The 21737-nt window shown below is 43.5% G+C and overlaps 1 protein-coding gene across 4 annotated transcripts in view; it reads right to left on the bottom strand.

Moving 5' to 3' along the window:
* Positions 1-4732: 4732 nt before the first annotated feature.
* Positions 4733-21737, bottom strand: part of TNNT3 (troponin T3, fast skeletal type) — a 31242-nt gene continuing 14237 nt past the window's right edge. For 2 of the 4 annotated variants that reach the window (XM_033928722.1, XM_033928725.1), the window contains 10 exons: positions 20974-20988; positions 16441-16459; positions 13726-13783; positions 12359-12475; positions 12061-12138; positions 11396-11509; positions 10002-10111; positions 8700-8790; positions 6302-6342; positions 4733-5301 (listed from right to left, as the gene is read on the bottom strand). In XM_033928722.1, the coding sequence (XP_033784613.1) occupies positions 5247-5301; positions 6302-6342; positions 8700-8790; positions 10002-10111; positions 11396-11509; positions 12061-12138; positions 12359-12475; positions 13726-13783; positions 16441-16459; positions 20974-20988 (698 nt within the window). In that variant the 3' untranslated portion in view covers positions 4733-5246. The remainder of the gene's footprint in view (positions 5302-6301; positions 6343-8699; positions 8791-10001; positions 10112-11395; positions 11510-12060; positions 12139-12358; positions 12476-13725; positions 13784-16440; positions 16460-20973; positions 20989-21737) is intronic. The other 2 variants (XM_033928726.1, XM_033928724.1) reach the window with 1 other exon arrangement.

Genomic DNA, 21737 nt, shown 5'->3' with positions numbered 1-21737 from the left:
TCCCCACTGAATGCCAGGCTGATTGCCTCAACACAAAGCAGTGAATAATTAGAACAAGTGTCTGCACGAAATGGGATAAAATTCAGGATTGAATCAGTTTGGTCGACCTGGGATGGAGCAGCAAATCCATGGTCATTTGAGACTCGCTAGACCAGCCCTTGTAGTCCCTGGTTTTACCCACTGAACTTTGTGCTGAAAAATCAAAGGCATTAAGGATAAGGTTGTCAGAAACCCAGAACTGACCTATGATCTCCCTTCTGGATCTGGGCAATTTGGCACTTGTGGCACATTGCCTTCAAAATGCACGTCTCTAAGATCTTAGAAGCAAGGAGTTAATATACTGAATATTTGTCATCCTTCTACTGCCCTTTGTATGTTTTAATAGATAAGCGAGAGGTAAAAATAAATTCCAGAATGTTTAAGGTAGAAGACCTCCAGCTAGCTGGCCAGTCTGAGGAGGGACAGAGAAGGTGGGGTGCAGTAAACGTTGCTGTAAATTATACCAATGATTAAGCGATTAAACCTGTTTTCTGAGGAATGGCCACAGGAGGGCAGCACTGAGCTATTAAATATACTGTAGTTCTTTCTATGGTAATTGGCGCCCTCGTGTGGCACTAGCCGGAATAGCACCTAAGATTGAAATTCAGTACAAAATTTCTGTAGATGCATTTTGATTTTATTTATATATTTATTTGGTTGCTTAGCCCATCCTCCCAAAAGAGCCCAGAATGGGTTACAAATCAGCATACATAGTATAATTAAATAACTGCATAGCACAGACTGATACTCTTACAAAGAATGATTTTAATTTTCTTGGGAACAGTATTTCAGATGCATTCAGGTAACAATTTAGAAGTCAGAGTCTATAATTGCAGTCCAGTTCATGTGACAATAAAAGTGTTTACTGCTTTTCTGAAGTCTGATAATTTTTAAAGAGTTACCCGGCGTATGCAGTGCCAAGACAAGAAATACAGAAATCAAGGAGAGCCTGGGGAAGCCCAATACAGCGATATGCAACCACCAACTCCTATGATGGGAGGTTGTTGTGTGCTTTTTTTAAAAAAAAGCAGCTCAGAGAAGCATTTATCTGGGAGATTTTACATATAGAGATCCTTGCATGGAGGCAAGGGAGTGCAGTAGGTGAATCCCAGAGGTCTCTCCGAGCCACATCTTTCTCCAATACTAGAATAAATCTAGATTTTAGCAAAGTTTTTGACAGTGTTCAACACAGACGTCTAATAAATAAACTGAGTGTCCTTGGGATGGGTCCCAAAGTGACGGGCTGGGTTAGGAACTGGTTGACTGGAAGGCGACAGAGGGTAGTGATCAATGGAGATCGCTCTGAGGAACGGGATGTTACCAGAGCTGTGCCTCGAGGTTCTGTTCCCGGGCCTGTTCTTTTTAACATTTTTATAAATGATATTGCTGAAAGATTGTCAGGTAATATTTGCCTCTTTGCGGATGATACCAAATTGTGCAACAGACCTGGCGAAGCTTGAAGAATGGTCTGAAATTTGGCAGCTAAAATTTAACGCTAAGAAATGCAAGATCATGCATTTGGGCTGCAAAAACCAGAGGGAACGGTACAGTTTAGGGCAGGGGTAGGGAACTCCGGTCCTCGAGAGCCGTATTCCAGTCAGATTTTCAGGATTTCCCCAATGAATATGCATTGAAAGCAGTGCATGCAAATAGATCTCATGCATATTCATTGGGGAAATCCTGAAAACCCGACTGGAATACGGCTCTCAAGGACCGGAGTTCCCTACCCCTGGTTTAGGGGGTGAAGAATTTATGTGCACGACGGAAGAGGGGGACTTGGTTGTGATTGTATGTGATGATCTTAAGGTGGCCAGGTTGAAAAGGTGACAGCATAAACCCAAGGGAACGGTACAGTTTAGGGCAGGGGTATCAAAGTCCCTCCTTGAGGGCTGCAATCCAGTCGGGTTTTCAGGATTTCCCCATTGAATATGCATGAGACCTATTTGCAGGCACTGCTTTCATTGTATGCTAATAGATCTCCTGCATATTCATTGGGGAAATCCTGAAAACCCGACTGGACTGCGGCCCTCGAGGAGGGACTTTGACACCCCTGGTTTAGGGGGTAAAGAACTTATGTGCACGACAGAAGAGCGGGACTTGGGTATGATTGTACTGACCATACCTTCCATCAAAGAATTTTACTACACTAGAAAAACTAATTTTTTCCATTGTAACTCCAACTTTATAAAACGCCATGCCACCTCAACTCTGCCTCGAAAATTCACTTGACAAATTTAAGACTAAACTAAAAACGTTCTTATTCCAAGACGCATGCCATAGCGTCTAAATATTTCCTTTCCAACAGCCCGCAAAATAAACACGAACTGCTTTTAAGAAGCGATCCCCATTCCTGGTGTTTTATCCCCCCCCCCTTCCCTTTAATTAATTTGTTTTGAATGATGTAATTATTAACTTTCCCCTCCCCTTTTACCCTGAAGCTCATGTTGGTCTATTTAATGTTCAAATTTCCCCCTCCTACTCCTCTATAAAATTTTATTTTAACCTTTGGGCTTTTTTTGCATTGTAAACCGGCCAGGTGCACATTGATAGTCAGTATATTAAAATTAATTAAACTTGATTGTATGTGATGATCTTAAGATGGTTGAAAAGGTGACAGCAAAAGCAAGAAGGATGCTAGGTTGCTTAGGGAGAGGTACGGCCAGTAGGGAAAAGGAGGTATTGATGCCCCTGTGTATTACTTTGGTGAGACCTCATTTAGAATATTGTGTAAAATTCTGGAGGCCGCACCTTCCAAAAGATATAAAAAGGATGGAGTCAGTCTAGAGGGCGCTGCACCCCTCCTCCACTCCCTCACTTCCCTCTGCTCCCCCCTGCCGCGCGCATGCCCCTTCCCTTGCCCTGTACCTTTTTAATTTCGACACGAGCAGCCACCAACTTGCTGCAGGTTTCGGCTTCAGCGCTCTCTCTGATGTCACTTCCAGGAGCCGTGCCTAGGATGCAACGTCAGAGACAGCACTGAAGCCGAAACTGGCAGCAAGTCGGTGGCTGCTCATGTCGAAATTAAAAAGGTACAGGGCAAGGGAAGGGGTGCATATACGTCAGGGGTGATGTGAGAAGGGGGACGGAGAGGAGAAGAGGTGCCAGTGCCCTGAGGAAGATGGCACCTGGGGCGGACTGCCCCCCCTCCTTGCCATGCCACTGCAATGGCGTGCTATAAGTTCAGATATTTGTCAGCAAATGATAAAGCACTACCAGCAATATTTGGGTTAGTTTCAAATGATTTCATTGTACAGGGTTCTTAATGCATTATCTCTTGAATTACTCCACCTTGATTCTCATTCTTCAATACCAGAACAAATGCGAGGCAGAAGATCTTCAAGTTCAAGGAGAGACTGGCATAGGTTGGCATCTTCCATACAGTGGAGTAGCAAGGGTGAGCGGCGCACAGGGTGAAAGCACCACGCACCCCCCCCCCCTTCTGCGTGCGCGCCCCTTCCCCGTGCCTTCTTAACTTCGGCATGAACAGCCACCTGAGCTTACTGCTCGCATCGGCTTCGGCGCTCTCTCTGATGTCACTCCCTAGGCATGGGTCCCGGAAGTGACAGCGGAGAGAGCGCCGAAGCCGACGCGGGCAGCAAGTTGGTGGGTGCTCGCGCCAAAATTAAAAAGGTATGGGAGAAGGGAAGGGGCATGCGCACGGCAGGGGAAGGAGTAGGAAGGGGGCGGAGATTTGAAGGATTGCCAGCGCCCCAAGGAGGATGGCACCTGGGGCAGACCACCCTGTCACACCCCTTTACTATGCTACTGCTTCCATAGCCTGGGTGTATCTTTTAAACTAAACTAAAACTTAAGTTTATAGACCGTATCTTCTCTATACTGATAGAGCTCGACTCAGTTTACAGTAATAATTTTTTAAAAAAGGAAAGGGCTTTACAATTTAGAAATAACCCAGTTTTCAGATGTTTGCAAAATTTTTGAAGAGAGCCCAGATCTCGCAACTGTAAAGGAATATTATTCCATAAATCAGTTATTTTGAAAAACAAAGATTTCCCCAGTTTACCAATAGAGGTGATGCCTTTCAGTGAAGGGAAGGAAAGCTTAAGTTTTTGTATGGTTCTGGTTATACCAGGTCTATTTGAATTCCGAGGCAAAGGGATCAGTAGAGGATAGATGCCAAACAAGATCTTCAATGTTATACAGGCACATTTAAAGTATGCCCTAGAGATTATTGGAAGCCAGTGAAATTTGGTCAAGAGCGGAGATACATGCTCAAATTTGCTTTTACCAAAAATCAACCTAGCAACAGTATTTTGGATCAACTGGAGTCTTTGGAGACTTTGTGGTCACACTTAGATAGAGGGAATTGTAGTAATCTAATTGCGAAAGAATAATTGACTGTGTAAGACCAGCAAAACTTTTCTCAGCATGTGAAGATGCCACTATTTCCTGGAGACACTGTGCAACTCGTACCCCTAGCACTAGTTCTGGGCTCATAGAGGACTCTGCATTTTTGGTCGCAAGTTTTCTGCGATTGAAGAGGAAATAATGAAAAACAAACATTGATGAGAGCTTAATAACCAGGACTTGATATTTATAATAATGTTGTATTTTTGCTGTATTAAGTGTTTTGTTTTGGGCTTTTTCTTTTTGCAGTTATTAATATTTGTTTATATTCACAGATTTGAATACAATGTATCGAAAACAACCAAAATGTAGTCATGAGGCAAAGGTATAAGATGCACTAGGTAGTGTAATACACTTTATTTACAAAAAAATCAAGGAATCATACGCTGCAATCCACAGGGAAGCAGATTACTTTGCTCTTTATTAAGACATTCAAGGCTCAGCAGGCAGGCAGATGCAGTGTAGATGCACCGGTAAGGATTGCTTTGGTTCTGTAGGTGTGTCCTTGATTTGAATGGTGATACTGGTGCCTGCTGGTGCCCAGAGAAATGCTCTAATCCAGGGGTGTCCAACCTTGGCCCTTGACAGGTCAGGTTTTCAGGATTTTCTAAATGAATGTGCATGAGATCGATTTGAAAGCAGTGCATGCAGATTCATTCGGGAAATCCTGACAACCCGACTGGGTTGCGGCCCTCGAGGACCGACGTTGGACAACCCTGCATCATCTGAGCTGATTTGAGCTTGGAGAGGAATACACGACTGCAGAGATGCGGAGAATGGGGAAGGATTTCCTGGACATGCCATCAGGGATCCTGCCCGCCACTGTGCTTGGGTGTTTGGCTTTACTTCCAGCGCCCACCAACCTTGCCCTTGCCACCTGAAGCTCCTTTCTTGCTGCTACAATAGGGGAAAAAAAAATACAGGGTCAGTGTCCCATATAGTAATGAACCTTAGGGCAGGTTATGTTTGAGACAATGTCCTGAGAAAAACATCAAGAGGGTGTGGTCATCTATGTAAGAGGACAGGGGATTCTCACATTTTATTTTCTCTTGTTTTCTTTCCCTTGAGGATTTATACCATTTGTCTGTCTTGTCTCTTTAGATTGTATGCTCTTTCGAGCGGGGACTGTCTCCTTTGTGACTTTGTACAGTGCTGTGTACGTCTTGTAGCGCTATAGAAATAATTACTAGTCGTAGTAGTGGTAGGTAACTAAGATCCCTTCTTGATGGATGACATCTTCAGACAAAACTTAACCCTTTTAATATCTTTTGATCCATAGAGATTGTACGCACATGACTTCTAGATGCTTGAATGCAGAGTGTATATTTAGTATTATGATACCCATAGGAAGGATGGGGAGCAGGATTCTCCTCCTCCCTCACTCCAGAAATCAGAGAGGGATGGAGGGTTTGGGGCCTTCATAAATTTGATGGCCTCAGCGGGTGCCTATGTGGTTTAAGCCTGTCTGGTTCTTGCTTCGGCAGCCAGCATTGTGGGCAAATCATGGGCTACCTTCCTTCAGTTCTTTAAACCAGTGTTTCTCAACTTGCCAGTCAGGTTTTCTGGATATCCTCAATGAATATGCATAAACTAGATTTACATGCGCTGCCTCCATTATATGCAAATTTCTTTCATGCATATTCAGACAAGGGCTGAAATAAGCCTTTAAAGCTGACTTAGCTGATGAAAATGATTTTGCCTCTCTTGCGGACCACTCTTTCCCTCTCAAGCACTGATCAGAAACACAAGCCCTGCTTCAAATTACAGGAGTGGGTGGGAGTGAAGGTGGTTTAATTTTTGTAGGAGGAGAAGGAGAATAAAGCAAAGCGTCACACTACTTGCAGCTGGCAGTGAAAGATAAAAGGGAAAACAGTGAATTGGGCTGGAGGATACTTACTGCTTCTGAAGCTGATCAATTCGGCCTCGGAGTGTGGTGATCTGTAAATGACACACATAACCATTTTGAATGAGTTGTCCTTCAGGACCAGGGTTACCATAAGGCTCCAGGAAAAGCAGGATGGAAGTAAAACCTGGATGTCTCAAGCCGACCTCCTTTTTCTGGAGTCATATGGTAACCCTATTCAGGGAGCTAGGTTTCTGGGCCCTCTCTTCCCACCCAAGACATGAAAGAACATTACCTGCAAGTGATCTAATTATAATAAGTACTTGATATCAACTTTCTTGTACATAAGAGGAATTTTGTTTCAAGGACCGGGGGGGGGGGGGTGTGGGGAATCAAGGGTGTAGCCTGGACCCCAGGCTACACCCTTGATCCCATCTCTCCCTCTCCCACCAGGCCAGGTGATCCAATCCAATCTGCTACCTCATAGATCCCCACCAGCTATCTCACAGATGTGCTGTTACTGGGTGGGCCTGGGCCCACCTGTGGCTATACCACTGGGGGAAATTAAGACATTTTATTTTACTGTTAACCATAGTTATTAGTAACTAGGAGGTATGTTTACTCAAACGGTAGTACAGGTTTTAGCACGCTCTACCATGCACTGGCAGCTAATGTATGTTAAGACAGCCAGTGCACCAGAAGTCTGGCATTAACTGTTTAGTGCAGGATGGGTGAAAACTGGGCCTGGTCTACACATTGCAGTCAGTGAGCATTGGGTACCACGTGCTAACCGGCAAGTGACCAGTTAATGCTGCTTTGCTTAAGATGGCTTCAGTAGGTGGCATTAGGGGTATCCATGTTCATTACACTTGAATGTCAGGTGCGATAAGAAACAAAGAATGCTGGCCACACTTCCAATAGTTACCTTAGAGCCATTACACATAATATAGATTAATTTATAGCTGTTAACCAGCATTAAGTGCAAAAAATTCATGCTCTTTAGTAAAAGTAGCCATAGGAAATCAATGCCACAATAGCAAATTAATATCTCTTAACCAGTGGCATAGCTAGATCTTGGGTCTTGAGCAGGGTTGCCAGAGGTTTGGGAGAACCTGGACATGTCGTCTTTTTAGAGGACTGTCTGGGGTCCTGACAGACTTTCTAAAACCCAGCAGTTTGCCCCGACGCCTCCGGCCGGATCTGGAGGGCATCTGAGCATGGGCGGATGACATCACCAACATCCGTGCATGTTCCAGGCCCTCCAGACGCGGCTGGAGCTTGTCGGGGAAGAAGCGAGGAGGTTTGTGTGGGTGGGGCTGGAGGCTGAATTAGGAGAGGCTGGGCAGAACAGGGTGTGGCCATGTGTCCAGATTTTTGCGGCCTGAAAAATGGTAACCCTAGCCTTGAGAGGGCTGGAGCACAAAGTGGAGGGGGGACAAAATTTTGTCCTGTCCTCCGGCTTTTTGCTCTATCCCCACCCCTCTACATCCCCCACATACCTGAGCTAGTGAGGGTCCTCAAGCCCCGCCAGCAAAAGCACTCCTCCACCCCCAGCCTACGCTTTCCCTGAGGGGCCACTACCACTGCACTGGGCCTCCCCCCCCCCTCGCTCAGCGAGAGGGGCAGTGGTGTAGTAAGAGTGAGCAGTGCCTGGGGCAGTGGTGTCCCTCCCCTGCCCTCTTCCCTGCCACCCACCACGCGCACGCCCCCTTCCCTTTTTCTGGACCTTTTTGACTTCTCCGGCGTAAGCAGCATGCCTATGCTGGCTCACCCTTTAACGTCATTTCCTAGGTGGGGGTCCCAGATGCTGACGTGGCAGCAACCTTGTGCCGGGGAAGTAAAAAAGGTATAGAGGAAGGCAAGGGGTGCACGTGCGTGGCATGGAGAAGAGCGGAGGAGGGGTGCCGTGCCCTTAGTAAGATGGCACCCGGGGCGGTCCGCCCCCTTTACCTTAACCCCACCACTGGGGAGACACTCAATAAAAATGCAAGCTGAGGGTGGAACTTTGCTGCAAATTTGGAGAGGTCCAAGCCTTCATTGGAGGGCGCCATGCCCCTAAGGCCCCACCCACCCCATAGCTATGCCACTGCTCTTAAAAGTAGCGCATGTTGACAACTATTCATGTACCATGCATGTGCACTAGTTTTAGCGCACTGAGGACACCATCTTCTTGAGTTGTCCGACAATTACACTGGGGAGTTTTGATTCGTACTTAAACATTTTAAGCAACGACCCAGTGTGTTTTCATCAGTTGACCATTTCCAACTGTGTTCTGCCTTTTGGTTTGACTAGCCATCGATTGACCCCTGAAGCAGGCGGATGCGCCAAAACACGGCCCATGTCAGGTCTAATTAAAGCAAGTTTGCCGGCCCAGAACTTGAAGGCCCTTTGTGTGGCTTGTTCTTAGATTCCCTCTCGATCGTTCCACTCTCGAAGCCTCTTGTCAGCCTACCTCATATTTCTGTCTCCTCAGCTTCTCTCCGAATTCATACTTCTCAGCTTCCAGCTCATAAAGCCAGTTCCACAGTTCCTTAGCCTTGTCCCTAGAAAGACAGAGTAAGGGAAAGGAAACATTGCTCACCTTGAGATAGCAATTTTATAAATCAGTTTTGTATGTAAAAAGCTGATTTATGCACATAAAGTGACCTTACGTCCCGTTTTTAATTACCTTGTCCCGTTGTCCCGAAGCATAGCTTCGGGATGCCGAAATGTCCCGTTTTTGGATCTCAGGATTTCTCCCTGTTTGTCCCTGCTTCCCCAACGCAGCACCCACAAGCCTTCCCCCCCACCCCACCCCGAAGTCAATTCTGACGTCGGAGAGGAAGTTCTGGGCCAGCCAATCGCTGCCTGGCTGGCCCAGAACTTCCTCTCCGATGTCAAAATTTAAGACTCAACTAAAAAAACATTTTTATTCCAAGACGCATACCATAGCGTCTAAATATTTTCTTTTCCAGCAGTATATTGCACGAACCACTTTTAAGAAGCGACCCCCCCTTTCCTGGTGTTTTAATTCCACCCCTTTCCCCTTAATTAATTTGTTTTAATGATGTAATTATTAACTTTCCTCCCTCTTTTCCCTCAAACTCATGTTCGTATTCCTAATCTGTCTATTTAATGTTCACATTTTCTTCTCCTACCCCCCTTTTAAAATTTATTTTAACATTTTTTTTTAGCTTTGTAAACCGGCCAGGTGCACGTCGATGGTCGGTATATCAAAATTTAATTAAACTTGAAACTTGGACGGATGGGGCTGGAGTGACCAGGACTTACAAGTTCAATTATAAAAATTTCTGGAGTGGGGGAGGGGAGGGAAACAAAGTTGAAGATTCGTCTAGGGCAGGGGTAGGCAATTCCGGTCCTCGAGAGCCGGAGCCAGGTCAGGTTTTCAGGATATCCACAATAAACATGCATGAGATAAATTTGCATCTCAAGGAGGCAGTGCATGCAAATCCATCTCATACATATTTATTGTGGATATCTTGAAAACCTGACCTGGCTCCAGCTCTCAAGGACCAGAATTGCCAACCCCTGGTCTAGGGGTGTTTAATTCATTGCATTAACCTTGCTTATACTCTTTGAAGGTATCTGTTTTCCTTTTCTGTGTGCATATCCACTGCTTTACTTCTAGAGTATCTGTACTGGTATATAGCCCAGAGCTGAAGGAAAGTATGTCAGTATAGCAGACCTGAACTACTGGGCACAAAAGGCCAGGGTCTCAGGGACCCAGGAAAGCAAAAAGGTTAGTTCACAATACCTTAGTTTATCTTCACTCATATGGTCAATGTTGAGGGGTTTGCGCCTGTCTGCTAGGATCTTCTTCTTCTGTTCTCGGGCAGTCTGCTTCTTGCCTCTCTTCTGGTCAGCCTGAAATAAGGAAGTGTTATGAAAGGATTGAACCTGAAGGAGCAATATGAGAATCCCCACCATACCACTTGATGTATCCTACCACATCGGGAAGAGTCAATAGTTAAGAGTGAAAAGTCTAGATTACAAACGCCAACATTTAAATCCTGCAGATATTCCAAATGACTTGAAATCATTTGCCCCCAATACAAACTTAGTATAGCTATTGTATCTAAAATCTAACTTAACTTGAGATCAGGTTTGGAAAGGCAAGTCATTGATTGCAACCCTAATTGTTCTGCCCAATTACCCTGACTACTTCAATACCACAGCATTTACTTAAGCTTTGGCATTTCCCTCATTCCTCTCTGCTTGACCCCTTCTTTCTTAGATTTTGCTTAGCTGTTTTTGCTTCCAGTATCTCCTTTATGAGGTTGCTCCAAAAATACCAGATCCTCGAAATGTTAAATCTCAAGTAATTCAAATTTTGAACAAAACAGGATCTATCAAAGAGAAAATTTTGGGCACATTCGCCTCATAAGTGGTTTTCCATGTTCATTATTATAAAAAATGGCTTGCTTCATCACTTGTCATGAATAGCGTTGCATTCATATGAGAGTTGATGGAGTTGGGACCATGTCATGCATCTCTCTGAGATGGTTGAACATATAAGGTTTTATAGCAATTGACTGCTGTTGTAAAGTAATGATAGAAGTGTGCTCTGATGGAAAGGCTAAAGCGACTTGGAGATAGTTGAACGACTTTACTGCATCCTGACTTTCGCTTTTGCAAGAAAGCGCAAGGGATTGCTAAGTTCAAAACTGCACATGACAAACTGAAATATTACCTTTACGCTGTTGTTTCTGACATTTCAAACTGTGCTGAGAATTTTCGTGGACATTATTTTAAAACTATGCAACATATAACTTCACACACATTGGATTGGATTGGTCTATAAACTATGACATCATTAATGACATCACACAATATAAATCAACCAGTTAGCATTCTGGCCAGTGTAATATATGTACGCCATTCTGAATGCGACTTCTTCCAGGACTCAAGAGACGCAGCAGAAGAGCCAGTTAAAAAATTCCAGCTGTAATAGCTCAGAGATAAAATTACTTGTCACAATGCTTTCTACACATCCTTATGAAGCTATTTTTTAAAAAACAGACTGATTTGGTTAAGTCTCCTGATTTCATGCATGGTATTAAGGGATTTTGCAGTATTACAACAGGCATTACAAATCATATTACAAGGTGTGTTGAATCAGGTTTGTTCTTGTCATAAATATGTTGTCACCTTGGCTAGATAGCTGCTGTATGAGGCTCCCATGGAAGACAAGGCCTTCTTCTTCTTCAAGTCATCCTCAGCCCTTCTCTGGGCATCTAGCTCCTCTCGCCTTACTTTCTCCTCCTATGGATAAACAGATCAGAAAATCTAGGTGAGGTTTTTTTTTTATATTATGGAGAATACCGTGAATTAGAAAATGATGAGAGATAAAGATCAAAATAGTCCATCTAGTCTACCAAACTGAGATTCGCCCACTTTAGCTAACTGCACATGTGAGCGCAATCTTATAACTTTTTTTTCCATGTCTAAAGACTGTAGTTATGTGTAGGGTTGCCAGACGTCCAGATGGCTTTTCAAACCCTGGCACTTTGTCCGGGTTTCGAAAAGCTTCCAGCTCAGGACCGCATCAGATTCAAGCACGAGAACAAGTTGAGTGGGGCGGGGCTGGGTAGAACTGGGCGGGCCTGGGGGAGGGGCCATGGCTCCAGATTTTACAGGAATAAAATTTGGTAACCCTAGTTATGTGATGGACCTTTGGTCCGATCCAGTAAGGCGATTCTTATGTCATGTTCTTTTGTTAATGACACGGGATGGTTTCCTGCGGCTATCTGCGGGAATGGGAATGGTGATTAATTTTGTCAACATGTCATTCTCTACAAGTCAGATGGACTTACAGCCAATCTTGTCTGACGTTCCTTCTCCTTCTCAGCTCGGATTCTCTGCTGGTCAGCTCTTTCAGCTCTGCGCTTCTCCTGTAAAAAGCAGAGAGAAAAACAGATGCGTCAAGAATCATCTGACCACCTGGTGCTTTTCCAAGAGCCTCCACCACAAATAAGGTCTTAACCTGACAAGAGACCCGCATTATTAAAACAGTCGGCATCGTCAAGGCATTAGGTTACACCATCTAGCAATTTTGCAAATTAACCAGTAAAATACTATAATTAATGACTTAACGACATCCACAAAACTTACTATCCTGTCCTTGAGACCAACCAGTTCTTCTTCCTCCTTCTTCCTAGCTTCAAAATGAGCATCTATGAGGGACTGAAGTTCAAACAGATCCTTGTTCTGCCTTTTCTTCTGGATGTCCTGCAGTGAAAAGAAGTGGAAAGTAAGCCATCGCTTGTAGGGGAAAGTCAAAGTAAACACAATTGTACCACTCTCAAAAGGAGATGAAACTGAATTACTACATGTTTAGGAAGCTATGTTAATGGAGTGACAGTAAGGTATTAAATTATACCAACACTGGTGTGAGCTCTACATTGTGGACCAAGTTACATAGAAACATGATGGCAGATAAAGGCCAAATGGCCCATCCCCAGCATCTACTATGTTCTCCTCTCCCTAATAGATCTTCTGCCTTTCTTCCAAAGGATAAAAACAAAAGACGGTGGATGATGATGTTCTATAAAGATGAAAAAAAAAAATCACAAATAAATACAGATATAATAGTCCACAAGTGTAGGGTCTGGATTACACATGTGGACTATTATATTTGTATTTATTTGTGGGTTTTTGGAAGAAGAAATCAATCAATCATCTTTTTAGACATCATCATCCACCGTCTTTTGTTTTTATCGTTTGGATTGTTTTCACTGTTCAACATTGGGTTTCCCATTTTTTGTTTCTTGCTATTTTCCTCCAAAGTATACATAATGAGATCTTTAAGTCTGTCCCAGTACACCTTATTACAAGGTCCACTGACCATTTTAGTAAGGGAAAGGGACTTCGCGACCTTAGTATTACAGGGTTCTAAGCGACAATTTTCAGTATTTTTAACTCCGATGACTTCCGGGTTCTATCTGACATGTAGATGTTACAACACTCACGAGGATTTATTGCAACTTAACTGTTCCTTCATTTCATAAGAAATTACATGGTTCTAGGTACAGAAATTAGTCTATGCATGGGATGACAAGGTTCTAATTGCGAGAATGACTTTCGGTACAGTTAGAACCATGTAATTCTAAGGTCACGACTTGTATACTGCCTTTTTGCAAACATACAACCACACTCATAGTGGTACAGTATATGCAATGGAGGATTGAGTGACTTGCCCAGGGTCACAAGGAGCAGCCCTGGGATTTGATCTAACAACCCCTGGCGGCAGGGGTAGCAGCTCTACCACTAGGCCACTCCTCTTTTGGAAGATATGGTCTCCAGAATTGTACACAATATTCTAAATGAGGTCTCAACAGAGTCTTATATGGGGGCATCAACGCCTTCTTTTTCCTATTGACCATTCCTCTCCCTATGCATCCTTCTAGCTTTCACATTCGTCTTTTTGACCTGTTTAACCATCTTGAGATCATCATATACTATCACATCCAGTTACTTACATCAAAGTCTACTTTCTCAGAACTCTCTGGGAGTTTGGGACCAGGGGGAAGAGCAGGTCTAAGAAAACAAAGAGAACCAATCTGTTAACAGTTACTACTAATAATTGGTTATATAGCATTACTAGATATACACAACACTGTACACGTTATATGCAGGTATTTTCTCTGTATCCAGTAGGCTTACAATGTAACCTCCCCTTTTCCAAAGGCATGGTAGTGGCTGCCGTGCAGCAAATGCTCCAATGCCCAATGAATCCCTATGGGCATCAGAGCGATATGGTAGCCCGCCACAATCATCATCTTTGTAAATGGGGCCTAAGTTTTTTGTACCTGGGACAATGGAGGGTTAAGTGACCTGCCCAGGGGTCACAAGGAGCAGTGGGATTTCAACCCAGATCCCTGGGATCTCAGTCCGCTGAACTAACCATTAGGCTGCTCCTCCACAAAGCAGAAAATTCCTAAATTGTTTCAAAAGCAGCCTTAGTCTTGTTTGCTTAAACCTTGGTGGTCTTGCCAAAAATGCCACTGGGCCATCCATATTGTGTCCTTTCTATAAGGATAAGGCATCACCATTCTGACTACATTATTGAGCTCCATAGATTTCATTGGCATCACCTTCTCAGATGTCAGAAATTTCTATGACTACTGGAAGTCATTAAAAAAAAAAAAAAAAAAGATTCATTTGTGAATTGGCAAACTTGCTAGCGAGAGCCATACATATTATCATGACTTCACTATTTTTTTACACAACCCCTGTTATGGTAAAGGTTTGTGATGCAACAGCCAGTAATAGAAATGCTCCTTTAGGAATCGAACTGCCTATATTTGTGCAAAGCTCCAGGGACATAGCGATTGACAAAGCTATAGACATTTTGAACCATATTCAGCCTTGAGGATCAGTGTACAGGCAGTCCCCAGGTTAAGAACAAGTTACGTTTTTAAAGCTGTTCTCAAGTCGGATTTGCGTGCTACTCAGAACTTGTAGATTTTAAGATTCTTGCTGCTTCCCTCTGCTCCCAGCTGACAAAAGAGCCAACTGTCCCTACCACTGTTCCCTCTAAGGTACAGCATGCACAACCACATACTGTTCTCAATGTGGCCATGCATCGTTCCTGAATCTGCTGCAGAAGAAGTGTAGGAGGAGTCTATGCCACTGGCAATACTGCTCAGAGAAATCAAATGAAGCCACGAACCACGTTCTTAAGTACGAGTTGTACTTAAGTTGGGCGTCTGTAACTCGGGGACTGCCTGTATTTTTTATAAACACTAGTAACCCTGCCTATCTAAAAATGCAAATTCCAATGCCGGTATTTGGATAGTGGCTAGAGCTGAGAAACTGGATTCAGTGGTAACAAGTATTACTGAATGTCAGTGGATAGGTTCAGCTAAATCATATGTCTGGATCACTTTGACTGTTATCTCGCTCTCCTAAATCCATCTCAGGAAAGGCTCTTAAAACAGCGGGGCAAAAAAAAAAAAAAAAAACTTACTGGAGATACCCATGTAAGTTTTTACCCATGTACCGGCCACATGTGGCCCTGGGGTACTATTTTGAGGCCCTTGGTATGTTTAGCATAATCATAAAATTAAAATAAAACAGTTTCTTGATCATATGTCTCTTTAGTTATAAATGACAATATTATTATTAAGACTTAGCCAAAAGGAAAGATTTATAAACTATAAAGAGTTTTACCTCATGCAAAATTGGCATTTCTTTAAGAAGACATTAACTGCGAGTCAGAGACCACTGCCCTAAGCTGAGCGGAAGTCCCCCACTTACAGTCCTATTATTTCACCATCACATTTTCAATAGTGAGACAGGCAAGCTCTGCAGGACTTCAGGAACTTAGTTTAGATAGTTTTTCACTTTCCGCATGTTGCACTGCTTTCAGCTGTGTATAGCTGAAATGATCAGAAGCAATTAAGGAAAGATTTATAAACTATAAAGTTTTACCTCATGCAAAATTGTGATTTAGATTCTAAAGTATCAAGTGCAAGAGACAAGATTTTGGTGTAGTTCTCTAGGGGAGAATCAATATCTGACTTGTGCCTGGAAAACTTGTGCATTCGCAACTGCCTTCAGCTCTCACCTCCTCCAGCACTGGGACACAACCGCCATCTTACATCAAGCAGTCACCGCCAGGAGAGGTGCCGAATTTCACAAGAGTTCACGAGATTATGTGCCCACGCACAAGCCGCACTGCCTCCAATGGTTACCTTACATTCTGGAACGTTGCCCGCCTCACGGCTGTAACCTCATGCAAGCGCTTTCCTGCGTCTGTACTCAATTGTTCTCTCCACTCTACCTCACAATCGCGTGGAGATGCAGGAAAGCGCTTGCTTGAGGTTACAGCCGTGAGGCAGGCAATGTTCCAGAACAATGGCAACATACCGAGGGCCTCAAAATAGTAACTTTCGGGCCGCGAGTTTGAGACCACTGGCTTAGAGAGAACAGTGCCCCTAGTAGAAGTAATTTCAGGCTTTCCTGATAGGAATTCCCTTTCCCTTTTATACCTATAGAGGAGCTCATTAATTTTCTATGTCTGGTAGTAATAAGGCTCATTGCTGCAAACAAAGTAGAAAATATTCCTTTCATGCAACTCACAGCTTCTCTAGCCTATGCCCCTTTTAAGTTGAGATACTAAGGAAAGCAACTATAATCCTTTAACAGGATATAAAGTATTAATTTAAAAATTGAATGCTCTCAATACTTACTTTGGTCTTGGCTTTTCTTCTGTTGTTGGACAGCAGAAACACAGAAAACAAGAGGACAGCAACAGGAAGAAATTAATAAAGCAAGACGTGATTTATATAAACAAGAATCTAAAAAGGAAGGAAATCAAGTTCAACGATCTGGAATAACAGATTAAGAACATGGCGGAATAATTAATAAAAAAAAGTGATATATTGTGGCTTAATACTGTAAAGAGAAAGAAACATATCAATGTAGAAGCAAGAGTTTTCGTCTAGTAATTGATTATATCGTTATGTCTTGAGTTTTTGCTTCAGATTGAAGAGTCATAAAACAGAACTGCTAGAGAAAAGAAATATGTCTTAAATTTCTGTTCATAACAGCAGCTTAACCAGAACCTCTAGAGAGCACCTTGTGTTGGAAGTTCTCTTGACCATCCCATCCTCGTCATCCCCACATCCATGCTCCTGCCCTGAAAGAACGCTACCCTTCAGCTGTAGATGGGAATTCAGCCTCTATGATCAATCACTGTTTCCCTTCTCTGTAACCTTTTCTTCCTCCTATAGGCCCTATACTTGTGAATCAGGGTCCAGGATGAAGAGGATAATTTTATAACAGGGTGCCTACATAAACCATTGTTTAAGGTACCTATATGCAGTTTAAGCCATTTCTCGCCTATTTTTCCAGCAACCAGTAAAAGCTTAAGTAAAGTTACCACGTCCTCATGTGGCCATATAATCACAGCAAATTATCCCCCTCCCCCCTTTAGAAAGACCCGCTAGTGGCTGCCACAAGGCAAAAGCCTCGAAGCCCTTTAAATCTCTATGGGCTTCGGCGCAGTGACTGCAGCAGTAGCGGCAAGTGTAGCTTTGTGAAAAGGATGGCATGTTTGATTTCATGGCAAAATCAGTAAATTGGTGATGATTAATCCCCACAAATCTAGCTCTTTACCCGCCAAAAAATGTTAATTACTCAGGTATTTCTTTCCTGTAAAGAAAGAAAATTGGTCCACAAAAACAGAATTCACATGACAATGTTTGGCCATAAGGTTTGTCCTCTGTCTTGAAATCCATGAAACACTGTACATTCCAAATGATCCATTATGTTTACAGGTTAGGGATGCTGTTAACAGAACAACCACCACACCACATCAGAATAACCTGGGAGGAAACATTTGCAAAGAAGGACATAGTCAATTTCCATGCAGTTTTTCAGGAGCAAAACCAGGGAAAATAGAAGGTTTTTGGCTTCCTTGAGTTGTCTTGAAGAGGTAGCTAAATATAGGTAGCTAAACAAACAGAATAGGGGTTAAGGGAAAGAAATTTAGTTAGTTGTTTGTGTGATAAACATGAAAGACATTGTTTGCTAGACTTTACGGAGGTGTTTGTTGAAGAAATGCTGGTCTTAGAACTGGAATTATGAGCTGACTTGCCTATGGAAGGTTATAGTCTTCTTTCACTATTTGGTCCATGACTTCCCTTAGTCCTTCAAAAAGGCAAATCTATTTTAATATATTTCATTAAGGCATGCGGCCCGCCAGGTACTATTTTGAGGCCCTCCGGATGTTACCATTGTTCTGGAACGTTGCCTGCCTCACGGCTGTAACCTCACGCAAGCGCTTTCCTGCATCTGTACGTGATTGTGAGGTGGAGTGGAGAGGACAATCGCGTACAGACGCAGGAAAGCGCTTGCGTGAGGTAACAGCCGAGAGGCAAGCAACGTTCCAGAACAATGGTAACATCCGGAGGGCCTCAAAATAGTATCTGGCGGTCCGCATGTGGCCCTTGGGCCGTGAGTTTGAGACCACTGGCTTAGAGAGAACAGTGCTCCTAGTAGAACTAATCTCAGGCTATTTTAATATATTTAATTAAGGGGAAAGGGTTTGGGGGACCTGAGACCCCAATAAAACCAGGCCATCACTTTTAGTAACAAACCCCAGAATATTCAGGTTCAACCTTTTAAGAGGATGATGGGATTGCAAGGAGCACGTTGAAGTTCTTGTTGCTCGTGGTGGTGAACAACTAGAGATACGGGGGGAGGGAAGGGAAGGGGGTGCGTGTGTGGCAGAGGGGATCGGGGAAGGAGCGGAGAAGGGGCGCCACTGCCGCAGGTGCCTCTTACCCTCATTATGCCACTGTTGGTACCTTTGTATTTTTCCCAAAAGCTACTACTGCCTAGTCCATGTATCACTCCATATCTCCACCTGTTCCTCTCTTCCTTCCCTGCTGTTACACCTTCCCCCACCCCCCTGAGAAACCTCCTTCTCACATCAAACCTGCTAGAGCTGATACTGGCCCTGGAAGCCAAGGCAACAGCAAACAGTGAGAGCGAGATGGTAGGCAGCATTTGCTTCTAGTCCTTCCCTCTTCCTGGCTTCTGACATGAACAGTTTTCGTTTCAGCTTTTATTTATTTGTCACTGCCACTGGAATCAAGATAAGCCCCAATCTAGTTTTCAGTAAGTCCATGACTGAGGAGACCAGGTTTCCAGGAGGAGGAAGGAGAGGCAGTAGCATAGGGAGTGGCAGTGGCGTAGTAAGGGTAGGAGGCAACCGAGGCACTGCGCCCCCTCCGCATCCTGCTCTCCATGCCCCTTCTCCTTCCGTGCCCCCACGCCACACTCACGTTCTGTACCTCTAAATCTTTGCCAGTAAGAGTGGTTTCTCTAGCATGCTCCTTGCACCAGCATTGAATTTCCGTCTGATGTCACTTCCTGGCCCGTGACCTGGAAGTGATTCAAGGGGGAACCGGGCTGGAGTGAGCAATAGGAGAAGTTGCTTGTGCTAGTGGAGATTTACAGAGTTATGGGGTGAGAGAAGGGATGGTGGAAGTGTGGTGTGGTGTGGCAGGGGGGAGGTGCTGGTGCCCCTAATGATATGGCACCTGGAGTGGTCTGCCCCCCTCCCCAATTAAATTCTTTTATTAAAATGTACTGGTCCACTGAGATCTCCTGACCTCCTTGACTGTGTTATCTGTGCTCATGAATTCTAGACTTTAGGACCCACCTCACTCATTCCCCCTTTTACGATACTGCGATAGTGGTTACAAGCACGGGGAGCCAAGTTGAATGCTCCACACTGCTCCCGATGCTCATAGGAACTCTATTACAGTTTAGGAAAAGGGGAGAGTCAGTTCTTGTCCCTCAAATCAGCAGAACAGAAAGCCACAATCAGCACATATACAAGCAACCAACAAGACTTCATTCCTTCAAAGAACCTTGAAATGAAGAGAGCAAGAACAAAGCAGCCTCTTACCTTCCTCCTCATGCTCTGCAACAACTTCTTCTTCCTCCTCTGTGGGCATGGGCAAAACACAAAACACATGCCAAAGTGAAAGCAAAGCAGGAAAGCAGATGAGCTTGGGCACAAGAGAAATAGCAGAAGACAATGCAAGCATATCCGACCCGAAGAATTAGATAGAGTTGGCAGCTTCTTCCTTTCTCCCTGTCTTTTTTTTTTAGAATAGAAAATACAGTATGTTGACCTAGGCCACAAGAGCCTCTGATTAATCAGTCTTCATCAGTGACCACCAAAATATTACCAATGTTTCAGCTGTCATTTTTCAGACACAGAAAATCGATGCACACTAGGTCTAGTGGTCCCCTTGCTAGTAATGTGTATTTGAGGTGTAGCTCAAGTAGACAATGTCTTTCTCATAATATACTTCCCACACGTCTTAACATACTGTTCAACATCAGCAGACAATCTGGGCCAGAAGAACCTGGCCTTGATCAGCTCAATGGTGGATCACACCCATATGGCCAGTCTCATCATTTAAACTTTTCAATACAGAACCACATTTTTTTTTGTGGCAGCTGGTGGCATCTTGCGTGGTTTAATCTAATCTAATCTAATCCTTAGGTTTGTATACCGCATCATCTCCAAGTTCGTAGAGCTCGACGCGGTTTACAGTAGGAGAAATAGGAAGGAACTACAACAGAGGGTTAGAGGTAGAAGTGTGAAGAAAATTTAGAGGACTTGGGATGCCAAGATATAAGAGTTTCCTTGATTCCTAAGTTTAATATAACAAATCATCTGACATAACTGGATGGTCCCATTCACAAAGTAGAAGAGGTACTCCTGGGTGATTTGGACATTATAGACTAAATAGGATTATGGTACTTCTTTGCTTTCCACACTGATTCTAGACCTGGATCATTTCTCTGGGCATTCTGCAGGTCAGATATTTAAAGAAGGTAAACCATCTTCACACTATCCCCTCCCCCCTCCCCCCCCCACACACACACACACTTTTATGAAGCTGCTTTAGGAGTTTTTAATCGCAGGCCATGACAATAAAAGCTCCAACACTCATAGAATTCCTATGAGTGTCGGAGCTTTTACCGCAGCAGCTGGCGAAATAAAACACTAATGCAGCTTGATAAAAGAGAGCCTGTGTTTTAGTTTGAGGTCGCTGGATTGAGCTGGATCCATTTGGGCGGCGGCTATTAGGATCATGCCTCTCTTGCTCATGCAGGAAGAGTATAGTGGGGTTTCTGCGCAATGTAGAAGGAAGATGGAAAGAGAATGAATTGAGTTAGCAAATCATGGCACATACCTTCCTCGTGGACTTCTTCAGGTAGTCATGGTACAGATAAGAAGATAAGGAAAAGAAAAAGAATAACAAAATCTTTAAAGCTTTTTGAAACCTGAGAAGCAATTCAAGAAGTCTTTCGATGGAAAAGAACCATAAGAGTTAACTTTTAGATTGTTTAGCCAAACCTCTATTTGATGATTCCTAAAACAAAGTTTCAAGCACAGAAATGATAAGTTATAGGAGAAACAAGAGTACTGGAGGATTTATCACTGGCGGAATAAAAAATGTCATACAGATTAAAGACAAAGATATTGTATAAACAGACATATCAACCGCAATGGCTCATCAAGCATAGTTGTGGATTCTCAACGCTAAAGTATGGTGGGTATGTGATGGAACCCACTCTGGAGGAAGGCTTGATCATTCTGCTTCCAATGCATCATGGTACCTCAAGAGCTGATTGTAAATGGAAAAAGCATGACTACAAATCCCAGAATGCATTGTGATAGAAGTTCAAAATCTAGGTGTGGCCTAAAGTTGATCCCTAGCAAGAGCATATAATGTCCTTTTAAGGGAATGGTTAGCTCATATTTCAGAGTTTTGCATTTTGTTCATGCTTTCAATTTCCTTCTGGATTTGTGGAATTGAGTTTGATAGATCTCTTCAGAATTAAAACAGGTCTTGAAACTGTATTGGGATAAGCAAGCAGAGGAGCTATAAATGTTTTTGACTGCAATAATCATGGAACTGTTCCTTTAAGATGAAGAATCTGTGCCTCCTGTGGC

This window comes from Geotrypetes seraphini, chromosome 19 (assembly GCF_902459505.1).
Source record: "Geotrypetes seraphini chromosome 19, aGeoSer1.1, whole genome shotgun sequence".
NCBI classification, from domain to species: domain Eukaryota; kingdom Metazoa; phylum Chordata; class Amphibia; order Gymnophiona; family Dermophiidae; genus Geotrypetes; species Geotrypetes seraphini.
The sequence above is the reverse complement of the archived record's forward strand: the minus strand, read 5'-3'. Positions and strand labels throughout refer to the sequence as shown.